The sequence below is a fragment of the Eubalaena glacialis genome, chromosome 8, assembly GCF_028564815.1.
Source record: "Eubalaena glacialis isolate mEubGla1 chromosome 8, mEubGla1.1.hap2.+ XY, whole genome shotgun sequence".
Lineage (NCBI taxonomy): Eukaryota > Metazoa > Chordata > Mammalia > Artiodactyla > Balaenidae > Eubalaena > Eubalaena glacialis.
In genome coordinates this window covers 126,354,898-126,368,947 of record NC_083723.1, presented here as the reverse complement: position 1 = coordinate 126,368,947, position 14,050 = coordinate 126,354,898, and the positions used below count along the sequence as shown (strand labels likewise).

The following is a 14,050-nucleotide window of genomic DNA, read 5'->3' as shown; positions in this document are numbered from 1 at the left end:
GACGGCTGGCTCATGAAGGCCCCGTCCGTCTCCACGTGGGGACCCGCCTTCCAGTTTCAGGGCCCGGCTTCCCCCAGGGAGCACTTAGCTCCCCTGCTGAGGGGGGTGAAGGCCCCCAGGGCGCCCCCCCAGCAGAGCAGGAAACTGGGGAGCTCACCTGGGAGGAGGACACCGTGATGTGGTAGAACTTGCCCTGCCCCCCCTGCGGGATCGCTCGGACAAAGAAGAACTTCCGGCCGTCCTTGGAGAACACTGGCTCTTCGTTCTGCGGACGAAAGCCATCGATTGAGTCTACAGACTGTTTTGAAGGGGTTGAACCAGGATAAACTACATTTTGAGATACACTTTTCGTGTAATTGCCAATGAGGGATGCAGTTGAAAGGCTAAAGGCTGTGTGGGGACTTTTCTCTCCTTGGGAATCACAAGTCAAACCTCCAGTTTCCTAGGAAAAGAATGAGGAATTCCTAGGAATTCAGAGGCAACTGCCTAAGCAGAGGCGGACACACAGGCGTCCCCTGGTTCACAGGACACCCAGCTCACCAAGCCACACAGGAACTCAGCACTAAAAAAGTGCAGGGCTGGGCTCCCCGCTTACCCGTGGCCCCTGCAAAATTCTCCAGGGGCATTTTTTTAAAAACCATTTTTTTAAATGGTTAAAAAAAAAAACATTTTTTAAAAACTGAAACATAGTTGATTTACAATGTTGTGTTAGCTTCAGGCGTACAGTAAAGTGATTCAGTTATATATATATATATTTCTCAGATTCTCTTCCATTATAGGTTATTACAAGACAGTTCCCTGTGCTATACAGCAGGTCCTTGTTGTTTTATCTATTTTATACATAGTAGTGTGTGTATATTAATCCCAAACCCCTAATTTATGTCCCCCCCAACCCCGCTATCTCCTCTGGTAACCGTAAGTTTGTTTTCTATGCCTGTGAATCTATTTCTGTTTTGTAAATAAGTTCATTTATATCACCAGGGGTGCTTACTATCTATCATAATTCTGAACAATCACAAAGCTGATTTTGCCTAAAAATGAATTCTAGGCTTTCCATCCTGTCTTTTGTTCTTTTATTTAATAAAATCCACCTCATACTGAATAGCCCACCAAGGAGACAAGAGAAAAGAAAGAAAGAAAAAAACCCCCAGCAAACAAGGACAGATTCTGCACGTTCTACGACGCAGGTGAGAGCACACGCTATTCCTGGGGACTCACTGCGCTTATTACACGGCTTCTAATGAGAAGGAAGTTCCACACGGGCATTTACTAGATGGCACGAGTTTGCTTGGATCTACTGTCACTTTTCCCTGGAAACAAAAATCAGCATTCCCAGTTTTCCCTGGGGGGAAGAATTCCAGGCTGCATTCAAAGCCAGCGCCTGTAACATGTTGCTGCATCTTGGCCTGGTCCTCACCCCCAAAGCTGAGAAGCCACCGCTCAGCCCCCAGCTGCCCCCTGTGGGTTGGCTGTCGCCTTAATAGGCAAAAGGGATTGGCGTCTCAGCCTCTAGGAAGCTCCAGCTTGAAAGTTTCCATCCGTGAACACCAATTAGTTGGCTACGATACACGTTTTCTGATTCAAGGAGCTCCACGCTAATGTGAATGAGAACAAATGGTAAATAAACCCCAGCTGGCACGAGGAAAACTCATTTCCCTGCAGTGAATGAATACATGCAAATATGATATACCCAGAGAAATAAACCAACATGTGATTAAAGTGACATTTAATCTTCATGAATATTTGCAGTAAAATGAAACCTTTAATCTGCAAATATTTATTTTTCCATTTAGTGTTGGAAGTATGGTATTTAAAAATAGAGGAAATGGAAAAACCAGCAGTAAATCTGGCTTTTTAAATGTACTTTTATTTGCCAACTGCAGGATGGATACCACAATACTGCTTCAGTTTTCTGGGGAAATGTTTGTACTTTTGGCAGAGAAAAATACTATGAGTCAATGTAAATAATAACTAATTCAGGCCTGAAACATTGCTTTTACACTGAGAAGGACTCAAGCATTGCAATGTCATCTTTACATTGATCCTGGGAACATTCCACAGCCGGCAGGTGAAGGACCAGCCTTTGAACCTCTCTGAGACTTGGTTTCTCATGTAGTAAATGTATTTTTAGTGAAAAAGTGCACTGACTTTTGACTAGGAGACCTGGATTTTAATCCTGGTTCTGACTTTCCTGGATTTGAGAAGAAGCGTTTCTAGCCCTCTCGGTAACAGGGCATTTATCGTACCAGGCCCTGCCCGGTTTCTCCGCCTCCAATCGAGCAGATCTATGAAGAATGAGTCCTTTTTACTGGTGAAAGACTTTCTGTGAGCTATTTGTAGACTTTCTGCCCATTCTTTCTATGGTTCAGATACATTCATCTGGTCAAATCTCCCTGCCTAAATTTTGAAATCACAAAACCAAAATTCTGGTTAAAGAAAAAAGATTGTCAGAAATTGACCTGCGGGAGTGACTCTTCAAACACAAAGATGGGTCCTGGGTTCTACCCCAAAAGGCCTCAGGCCTGCAGGGCCCCTAGTGGACCTGCCCCAGGACCGACTTTGAAGGTCACGGCTGCAGTGATGTTGTGTGTGTGTGCGGGGGAGGGACTGCCTATTTCTCCGGGGTATTCCCAGAGGAGAGGGAACTTAGTGGGTCTTCACCCTCTTCTCGTGAGCTCGTGGGGGATCTTTGAGGGGTCCACGCTGAGGCCTAGGAAGGAGATGGGAGGAAAAGACGGGGGAGCGGGAACAGAGGCTCAGACCACGGCCCCAGGACTGCCCTCGCCCACCCCCGTTCCCCTGGCAACGAGCACTCAGAAGACCCCATGATCTTCGCGCCCTGGGTCTCCCCAGGGTCAGCAGAACCGTCCAGACCCCAGTCCTCTCCTCCTCTGATGCGGCCCTGGGCAGCGGGGGTGAGCTCTGTGGCCCCTTTGTGATGACGTGCATGAAGTGGCTGCCAGCAGCTTCCCCAGCGGCAGACGGCAGGTTGGCCTTAAATAAGTTCCTAACTCGCCCCCCAGGACCTTGCAGGATCGTGAAGGATGCAGCAACAAGACAGCTTATTTTTGAAAAAGAGGGTCCACAGATTCCTTTGTGAAAAATCTCTTCAAAAGGAACGTCATGAGAAACTGTTTGAAACTGGGTTTCCTACTGACCACGGCACTGAAGGAACAGTTGGAGACATGGGCTGAGCGTTGCTCGGCGAGGTGGGGCTCCGTGGGGTCCTGTGCCCGCCTTGGGGGTGGCTGGCACCCCAGGCCGCTGGCTGGACTATGTATTTTTCAAAGGCTTTTGCCTAATAAGTGCTTTAAAGTTTACATATTAAAAGTGTAAGAATTATACTTTTACTTTCTGCTGGTTTTTAAGTGCTGACTTGATTTCGTTGGAACAACCTGGTTTCCCAAATCCAGGCTGCCTATCCGGTGCTTGGCTGGTGTTCTTAGGTGGGTGACGGGAGGTGCGCTCCGAAAACACACAACAGTCTCGCCCACGGCGGTGCCTCTGTGTCCTGTCTGCAGAGCTTACGAGGATGACAGCTCGAGGCCCAAAAAGCACAGGTGACCAGTGGGGACATGGGGCCCGTGAGTGCCGGACAGGAAGGCAGGGGCAGGAGGCGACCCTGGCTTTCCCACAGCCCTCTGCCCCGTGAGAAACAAACCGCTGGCTGCTTTGGTAAGTCCATCCTCCCTCCTCCAACTCAGACACAGACCGCACGTGGCTTGAGGCCCAGTCCTGCAGCCGGGCCTCAGGGCCCCATGCATGCCCACTCCCAGCCCTGTGACGGCGGAGCCCTTCCACACGCCCTGGGGACACAGTCTAGGGCTCCGCCCACATTCCGCACTTGGGGATCCCTGCAGCTCTCTCCCTTTCTACGCCAAGACATCTTTGAGAGCTGCTGCCCTAGCGGATTCATTTCTTGAAAAGTCGAGCATAACACAAACTAGAACGTGTCAATACAAGTGAGCCCTTCATGGCGTCGAGCACATTCACAATGTCGTGCGACCACCAGCTCCGTCTAGTTCCAAACCGCTTCCATCACCCCCAGTCGAGCCCAGACTCCATTAAGCTGTTACTCCCCACCCCGGATTCCCAGCCCCTGCAGCCACCAAACAGCCTGCTGCTTGCATGACTTTTGTTGACTTGGGCATGTCTCGTAAGTGGAGTCACACGGCAGGTGGCCCCCTTTCACTCAGCGTTGTGTTCTTGGCAGGACTACTCACAACACCAAAAGGCAGAAACAACCCGAATGTTACCAACGGATGAATGAATGTGGTATGTCCACACCGTGGAACACTGTTCCACCACAAGGTGGCTGACATGCGCTCTGTGGAAGTGGTGGATTCTTGTTTTTGAAATCCACAAAGCCTAGCATGGTGCCTGGTACGATCCATACGTATTAGTTGAACAGATGACTATGTATATGATGGATTTTTTTTCTGACTCTTTCATCTCAATGTCTTTGGCATTTTGTGTGACTATAAGAGGAACGTCATAATACTACTTCTGATACCTGTGCTTGTATCATTGGTCCAGGTGGCATTCAAGAACTTATCAGTGAACTCCCCAACGAATACTTTAAGACGCCCAAGCACAATCTCATTCTGGATACTTCTTAGCATGGACTTGGCATCCAAACTTGGACATAGGAAAACCAAAGTGGCCACAGTGGGCATTCCTCTTTTGTATCAGGCTGGCACAGAGCAGGAAAAGGACATATTTAAAAGCAATCATGCCCATTGATGAGGGCACCACCCCTGAGATAACTGATGGGAGGCTGGGCCAGACTGCTGATTCCACAGATAACAGAGGTGCACACAGAGTTTCTAGAATGTTCTTGGAGAGCCACTGGTAACAGTCGCATTATCCAGCTTCAGTTAATTTCCCATAAACGGAATCTGTCCCATCAATAAAGAAGCATACCTGTGCCCTCTCCACCATCATTCTGAGACTCAAACCCGATTAGATTTTTCCCACAGAATTTTCAGACGATTTTCATCCCATTCAGTAGGATAAGAAGGAAGTGAGCTTCCAAAACTTTCCACCTGTGCTTTCTAACCTCAGGGTGTGGAATGAGAAAAAAATAATTGAAGAAAGAAAATACCAGAGGCGAGAGTTTCATTTCTTGTGTGGGTTTAATTTTTCTGTCAGGGTGATCACTGCAGGTCTCCTTTGATTCCCTCCAGTTCCTCAAGCCTGTTTCACGTGCATCTCTTATCCGAGGCGGAGACGGGAAATTCAGGCGAGGCTCTGAAGTCAGGTCCCAGGAAGACTCAAGGTGAACCGCACGGAACCCACCTCAAAGGAGGCATCCACGACCCACGCCGAGAAAAACAGGAACATCAGCCCCGCTCCATTTTCTTTGACTGAAGTAGGTTAAATCTAGGCAACTTGTGTGGACTCATCCTTTCAATGCACCAAAGGGACATCACCTAACTGAGAACTGAGATCTCACTGAACACTGCACGTTCTCAAGAGCAGGGATTTTGCAGCCCTCATGCGTGGAGGCCACAGCTCTCCAGCAGTGCTGGGCCTCAGGGAAGCCAGGTGGGCTGAGTGGCTCTGCTGCCCCCAGAGCCTCGTGCGCACGTGTGTGTGTGCGCGCGTGCGTGTCTACCTGGGGCTTCCTGTAGGATTTAACGTGAGAAGCCGTGTTGTAAACACTGGGAAAGGACCTGGTGGCTGGTGTAGGCGGACAGTGTGGGATTTGCACGCGAAATAGTTACCTGTCTGTGGAGCCAGGCTTCACTTTCATCCTCGTGTTTCTGAAACGAAATAAGAGCATTAGAGAAAGGAGTTTTCACACATATTGTGTCTGCGACCAGCAGTGTAGAAACAATTGGATTCCCCTCCATGGCAGCTGCACAAGCTCAGGAAGGGGGCCGGCCCTGCTCTGCCTTGTCTCATGATGTGGCTCAGAGCTGAGCACGAGTGTCCTCGAACAGGAAAAATGTCACTCTCCCAGCAACGAGGACAAATCCACGGGGGGTGTGAATCCTTTGGAAGGTGGTGCATTTCTACCATTTGGTGGTCACCCCTGACCAGACACATGCCCGTCAGACGGTCACCAATGACCACACACGTGTCCACTAGATGGTCGCCAATGACCATCTAGCGGCATGTGCCCATTTAAAGGCAAATCTCAGGTGCTGCATTATTTTAGGAATTTGTGTGCATGCGTGCATGTGTGCGTGTATGGGTGCATGTGCGTGGGTGTCTGTGTGTACATGTGTCAAATTTCCAGTTCACAACAATCCTGGCAGACCAAAACATTAGAAGGACTTAAAAAGCATATGAAAAGTAAATCTCAGAGAACTGTGTGGAAAGACATATAATGGGAGACCAAACACTCCAACCAAACCACCAGGAATAGCTATTCAGCCGCATGGGCCGTGGACCTGTCCCTGGGCAGCTCTGTTCTTTATCTGTGGATTCTAATCATGGGCAGGCTGGAGTTTCACTGCTGACCCTCGCAAGACCGGGGGTCCAGATGCCAGAAGACCTGCGTTACGAGCCATTCCCAGCTTCCCAGCTGTGAGTCCACTCTTTCCTTCCTTCCCCTCAAGAAGCCCATCAGAATAACCTGGAATCTGCTCTAAATTGTATTGAAAATCAAGTAAATCACTGGCCCACTGAGGACACTGGTCTCAGCGACAGCTCACTGCGACTCCCCTCTAGATCGTCATTGGGACGCGGGGTCAGAGCTGCTGTCTGGGGCCCCGAAGTCACAACACAGCTGCTCTGCAAGACTTTCTCCTCCTCAGTTGGGAAATAAAAATTTAGGGCCAAAAAAGAGTTTCTGAGAGAACTGCCTGGGTTTATTAACTGATTTTAATGGATGTTTCTTTACCCAACACAAGGAGCCCTGCCCCTTGGGGCTCAGGGATCGTGGAGGACGCAGCCCTTGGGCCAGGGGCAGGCTGCCTGAGGGGCTGAGACAGCCGTGGGTCACTCCCTTCCTTCGCAGGGTTGCCAAGCCTCTCTTTAGATTTTTGTTCCTCCTTGTCTCCCCTCCCTTCGCCCCCTGTAACCACCCACTAAGTCAGCCTGAGGCCCAGGGAACACACTGGCCTCACCGGTGACTTTCAGACACGGTGCCAAGCGTCCAGGGTACCAGCTGGCTCTGGTCAGTGAGGGACAGAGATGCTGAAATGGCCAGGCCAGGTTGCAGTGCTGGGTCCTGGCGCCTCAGGCCGGACCCCTCCCCTCTCTAAACGTCAACTGGAAAATGAGAAGCAGCCCCTGTGTGAAGTAGCTGTGGGCAAGGATAAAGGGAAGTGACAGCTCTGCGAGCTGGTGGCTGAGAGGATCAGCCCCGAGTCTGTAGCAGTTCTCAATTCATCCACAAGGTGACACCAAAACAGAGACCCACATGCAGGCTGCACCTGGACCAGCCAGGAGCTGAGTGTGTGTGTGGCTCAGAGATGACCTTGGTGCCCGGGGATGCTCCCCGCCGTCCAGTCAGCCCCTCCCCCATACCTTGGTGCAGACCCCGGTGGTGGCATCGCAGAGGGTGAGGATGGACACGTTCTGCGCTCGGCTCAGCCAGTTCACGGCGACCTTGGTGCTGGTGGCCCACTTGACCATGGTGATGTAGTACTCCCTGAAAGCACGAGATGCACGGTGAGCGGTGATGCAGGGCCCTCGGGGACCAGAGACACTGGCCCAACCTGGACACTGGGCCAACGTGGGGCGTGTGGGGTTCTGAGACAGGGGTCTCAGGAGAGTGTGCTGCCGATGAGCCCCCAGGGGAGGCCCAGCAGGAACCGGTGCTGGAATAAGCTGGCGGGGGTGTGCTTCTCTCCCAGCTGCCCCCCAAGAGCTGTGTGCCCCTGCACCGGGCCAACACCCAGCCGTCCGACCTGTCCCCTGGGGCTGGCCTGTGCTCTGCCCCTCGGGTTTTGTAAGTCATGCTGGGCATCGCTGCCCACTGACCTGGCTTTCTCGTCACGGTCCAGCCAGATCCCAGCTCCATGTGGCTGGAAGCAGTGAGGATGGATGGCTCTTGAGAGGCCGACAGAGCAAGAGCCAGGAAGGGCTCCGAGAAAGGGGCCCCTCAGGGAGGGTTAAACCTACCACTCCCCCTTCCCCTCCCCGTGGGCCGAGCTGGGGAAGCCTCAGTGTTCCTTTCCCTAAATACTCAGGGGCATTCTCGAGCTAATTAGGGAAACTGGTTCGCGGCTCTGGGCGCCCGGTGGACTTGATGTGACACCCCACACGTCACACACTTGCTTTCACCCAAACCTGAACACCCCACAGTGTACCCGGCGGCAGCGGGGGGGGGGGGTTGGGGGGAGGGTACTGGGGCTCCCAGTCCTTCATTCAATTACCCAGAGCCCTCCAAGAACGGAATTTTTAGGAAAAAATGTACACTTAAGAGTTAGAAGGAAATGACCGGAAAATAACTGCACAAAAATAATATCCTCAGGTGAATTCCGAGACTGCTTTCTAGAGGCCCGAGAACACGTGCCTCACCGCCTGCCCAGGCTCTGTCTGTAACGAGACCTCGTGTTCAGAATGGTGACTTCATGTCTGACAAGATCCTTTATCACTAAGGTGCAGCACGTTCACTGGATGATGCCGGGCCAGCTGGAAGGAGAACCAGTACGTTCAGTAATTATTGTCAACAGAAGAGCCTAAATAACCAGGCGCTTTCAAATAGGCCTCAGCTAACCAGGAGATTAAATCGCCGTGGCCCCCGTTTCTCGAATCTACCTGTTAATCACAGTTGTTGTTAATTGAACCAAAGTCAAGAGCACCTGGCAGACAGGTGGTGGAGGCCTCTGAGCCGTGAGGCGGGGGGGCGGGCGGGCAGGCCCTGGAGCGCGAGACCCGGACTCCGCGAATCCGCTGAGCGCGTGGTGGAGAGCCGCGCAGCGCAGTCCGGCTTTCACGCTTTTCCACCTTCTCGATTTCTGCGAGTTTCTGAAATCCAGCTGTTTCTGTTCTTACCGTCTGCTCCGGGGACCCAGGGCCTGCATGTTTACAGGATCCCACCCTGTCCTCTCACGGCTCCTGCTCTGAAAGTAACATCCTTTTAGCGGCTTCTCGTGGCTCCTGCTTTGCTTGCCGCTTCAGTCCATCCGCCTGCATGTCTGCAGATGTGAGACATGTCCCGTCTGTGCCCAGCCCATGCTGCACATGTAACACTTTTCATTTTTAATTAAGTCATAGATGGGCTCTACGCCCTGTCAGACAGACACTGAAGAGAGACAGACACTGAAGAGAGCCTGGCACTGAAGGGCCTGGTGGATGGGCCCGAGTTAACTCCCGTTTTTGGATCCGTTTGACGCAGACGTTCCTGTCCAGGTGTGATATGAGGTCACGGAGACAGGCTGCACTTAAATATATCCCATCTGGATGAAATCAAGGAAGGCAAAGTCAGATCTCCCGGGATGACTGTTTTTTTCTGTGGCCTTCATACTATTGATAATTAGGGGAGACCCTAATCTTGTTTCCATTTGCTGGAAATATTTCTTCGTTCTTTGCCTCCTTCTCATTTTTACAGTGTTCTTTTGCATAATCTTCATTTAGGCCAAATATGAAAGAAGAAATTATTCTGACATGTTTAAAAGGTGAGGCTGACGACATTCAGTGCTGCTGCGATCGGTGTGAGGACCACAAACAACGGGGCTTTGCGGTGGGAGGGAGATGGGCCTCAACTCCAAATATAACAAGGAAAAGTGTAAACTTCCTGCCAAGGAGCAGGTAGGGGCCAGTGGACGGACGGTTACTAAGAGGAAACATCAGGGATAAAGGGGCTTCTGGCCAAACTTTCTCTTGCTGAAGGCAGGCCAGGTGGCCAGACAACCCCTGGGGGAGGTGGGGCTGAGAAAGGTGATCAGACATTGAGGGTTGGAGGATCCTGGCTGCAAGTGGGTGATGCAAACACACCTGGAAATGTGAATGTCAAGGCCTGTTTGCGGAGAGGATTCAGAGGAGCTGGACTAAAGTTTGGTCCAGAAAGAGACAGTCAGTGATTACACACTATTCTCAGTGTTTCCATGTCCTAACTCGATATGAGAACCATTGTAACTGGAAATAAAGAGATGAATACAAACCTTCTCTTTCTGGTAAGAAACTCCTGAGTGATACCTTTGGAGCAAATCACACAAGAGCATCACTGAGCTGTGAGGCTGGCCTGGGGGTGGGGCTGGGCTGGCGGCATCAACGCAGTCGTGTGGCCAACTAACCACTTTACTGTTCATGTTTCAAGTTGCCGCCAGAAAACAGGGAGATGCAGCGGCAAGCCCGCTTCATGGGGCTGGAGAGAGTCAGGACCGTCACCCTGCAGAGGTTCGCTACTTTCTAGAGGTTTCCTACTTCCTAGAAATGCAACCACACGCCCAGTTAAAGTGAGTGCTAGAGCCTCGCTCTCTCTCTTTTTTTACTTTCCTAATTTGTAATATGGGACATGATTTACAGAGGAAAAAAATAATTGTACTGCAAATTAGGACAGTTAAATGTGGACCCACTTTGCCTAGCTCAGTGGAAGCTTGGCCAGGGTGTGGACTGTCACCTGGACGAAGGGGCAGGATGCAGCTTCCTGCGGAGGCTGGGACAGCTTTGCTTCTACAACTAATACTGTATAGAACTTGAATCCTCAGTTCCTTCATCCGTGTAGCAGGAATTTCACAAAATTTGGATGGAACCTTTAGAGACTTTTATGGTGATGAAATATAATGAGAAATATTTTTTTAAAACTCTTGAAACAATGAAAATCATTAAGGACTCTGTAAAGATGACATAATAACCTCTCCGAGAATAAGTGGTGCTTCAGGACCTTTGCTTCCAATCGCATTACCCTTCATCAAACACCTTGGGAACCTCTCACCTGACTTGCCTTCAGAACGTCACAGCCATACAGGTCTCATTACCTGTACAGCAACATCACGTCTCTAATCAATATTTCCTAATTCCGTGAGTGGCATCAATGACTAGACTTGGTGCCAAACAATTTTTGGTTATTTTAAGTAATCAAGTCTGCTTGCAAAGATAAAGCATTGCCAAGAATAAGCTGATTTTAAAGGTGCGCTCGCAGCTCTTTGGTGACGAGGTGTAGACCCTCACAAAGAAGCGATGCTTTGGATGGAATGACATTCTTTTGCAATGTAAGGCTTCGGAGCCACACCGTATGTTAATGGAAAGGAAAATAAAACAGGTACTCCCTTAACGAAGCTTTCCCTAAGCAGAAATCCTTGACTGGAATAAGAAAAGGTCTCCTGGTTCCTAACACATTTTCCATCTTCCCTAATTGCAAAGCTGTTAGACTCTGACTCTAAGGCCCGTGCGGAGGGCCCGGGCCAGGCCCGCATCGTGTTACCGCTGACTGTCTGGGGGAGGGTCTAGATGTCTGGCGGCCTTACACGCCACACGTTCGTGTCGAGTGTAGACTCCACAGACACATGCAGACGCCAAGCACACTCACGTCTGGTTAGCAGATCGGAGTCAGCCTTTACCAACTTTGCGCTAAATGTGCCTATAAATACACAGAAAGGTGAAAAGGCATAATGTCACTAAAAATGAACATTGAAAGCACAGATGGAGGTGGATGAACTCTGGTTGCCCGAGTTTGCTTCACCGTATGAAGGAGCCAATGGGGAGCAGGAGGAAACTGTTGTTCTCTTCCCCTTTGTCTGATCCTCAGAAACACTGGGGAGCCAGACCTTCACTACCTCGGTGTTACAGAATATCATAGTTTGTCATGGACACTAATTGACTTAGAATGTCAAAAAAAGATTCCAAGAAGGCAGAGAAAAATCTCAACTCAGCCCAGCAGAGGCACCCAGATAGATATGGGTCAGACTGCGTCTTCCCGAATTCACCCGAGAAGGATTCAACCAGTGCCCGGAGGCTCAGGGAGAGGAGCCGAATGTAACCTTCACGTCTTGTCTGTTGCCAAATATCAGGTGTGGGTGGACCTCTCCTTTCTGAGGTGGGGAACTAGGAAGGTCAGACAAACAATACAGACGAGAAGGGGAAATCATACTAGACGTGACTGTAAAAATATAGGATGAGATCAAAGAGGTGAGATGAGGGGACTAACGAAACTGAAATTGAAAATTACAGAAATTTGATCCAGAGAAATCGAGGAAAATTTGGGAAGCTCCCCCAGAAGGCAGAGGAAGGGGTCCCAGAGGAAGATGGGGGATGGCGGATGGTCCTCACAGAAGAACCAGAGTGATGGGAAGAGAGGCAATCACCAAAGACACCATGAGAGACGCCTACGTAGCTAAGATGTGAACATGCAGATTAAAGGGTTTTCATACTCCAGGGAAACTAACAAAACACCTGAAAACATTCTGATAGACTCTTAGAGATCCATGAAAAAAGAAATGCCACAACAATGCAGTAATAAGGAAATAAGTTTTGAGAGACGATACAAATTTATGCTGATCTCAGACTTCTCTGCTGTTCTGGGTCTAATGGTATTTAATACCTCAATGTGTTTTTAACAACCAATATCTTCTTGTTTAAAGTATATCTTCTACTTGAATATACCAATTCAAAAATTCAAAAAATTAAAAGCAATTCAAAATTAAAGGCTCAAAATTAAAAGCTTAACATGTAAGAAGATGATCTCTAAAACCAATTCATCCATAGCCAGTCCTAAACTACTATCAATTTGATTATGAATTTGAATGCAAATATGAAAAGTAATTATTAAGTGATAAAAATAATGTAAAATAAAATAAATATTAGGTGAATATTTCATAGAATTATAAACATTTGGTAAATCTTTTAAGGAAGATTAAAAACAAAGGTAGCAGACTTCCCTGGTGGCATAGTGGTTAAGGATCTGCCTGCCAATGGAGGGGACACGGGTTCGAGCCCTGGTCCAGGAAGATCCCACATGCCGCGGCACAACTAAGCCCGTGTGCCACAGCTACTGAGCCTGCGCTCTAGAGCCCGCGAGCCACAACTACTGAGCCTGCATGCCACAACTACTGAAGCCCATGCGCCTACAGCCCGTGCTCCGCAACAAGAGAAGCCACCGCAATGAGAAGCCCGCGCACCACAACGAAGAGTAGCCCCCACTCGCCACAACTAGAGAAAGCCCATACGCAGCAACAAAGACCCAACACAGCCAAAAAAATAAAATTTAAGTAAATTTTTAAAAAAATGATTCTTTCTTAAAACAAACAAACAAAAACAAAGGTAGCACCCATCACAAATGACAAAACAAAGAGAACATTTAAGATATGGGAACACAAACATGCTACATACCTGGAACAGGAAACTAAACATGAGAAACTTTCAAACTAATCATCAGTTTGGGGAGACCTGAATTGATTAGATTAAAGCTTCATGCGGGTAGAGACTGAACCCACTTCATTCCTTTCTATTTCTTCAGCACCTTGCCGAGTGCTTCACATGTGGTAAACACTTAATATTTTTTAAAGGAATGAATTTAATTCTAACAGAAAGACCAATGAGCTTCTTTTCTGAGAGGGGAGCATCTAATAAAATAATTCTAAAGTTCACATATAAGGAGAAATGTTCAAAAATGGCCAAGATGGTTTTAAAAGAAAGATTAATGAGAGGGGATTTATACCAAAAGCTGCTAATGATACAGTATAGACTTTTTACTGGCGTAACAATCAGTAGATCTACAAGTGATGGACAGCCTTAAATCACAATGGTTTACATGAAAACAGGAGAGTTTATATAAGAATTTAAGTTAGCAGAAGGAAAGAAATCATAAAAATCAGATCAGAAAAAAACGAAAAAGAAATGAAGGAAACGATAGCAAAGATCAATAAAACTAAAAGCTGGTTCTTTGAGAAGATAAACAAAATTGATAAACCATTAGCCAGACTTATCAAGAAAAAAAGGGATAAGACTCAAATCAATAGAATTAGAAATGAAAAAGGAGAAGTAACAACTGACACTGCAGAAATACAAAGGATCATGAGAGATTACTACAAGCAACTATATGCCAATAAAATGGACAACCTGGAAGAAATGGACAAATTCTTAGAAATGCACAACCTTCTGAGACTGAACCAGGAAGAAATAGAAAATATGAACAGACCAATCACAAGCACTG

The 14,050-nt window shown here is 48.5% G+C and overlaps 1 protein-coding gene across 1 annotated transcript in view; it reads right to left on the bottom strand.

Moving 5' to 3' along the window:
* DPP6 (dipeptidyl peptidase like 6) overlaps nucleotides 1-14,050 on the bottom strand; it is a 792,296-nt gene that overhangs the window by 81,986 nt on the left and 696,260 nt on the right. Inside the window, exons 11-13 of the mRNA XM_061198976.1 lie at nucleotides 7,480-7,603; nucleotides 5,727-5,765; nucleotides 158-265 (exon numbers count right to left, since the gene is read on the bottom strand). Coding sequence (XP_061054959.1) covers nucleotides 158-265; nucleotides 5,727-5,765; nucleotides 7,480-7,603 — 271 coding nt within the window. The remainder of the gene's footprint in view (nucleotides 1-157; nucleotides 266-5,726; nucleotides 5,766-7,479; nucleotides 7,604-14,050) is intronic.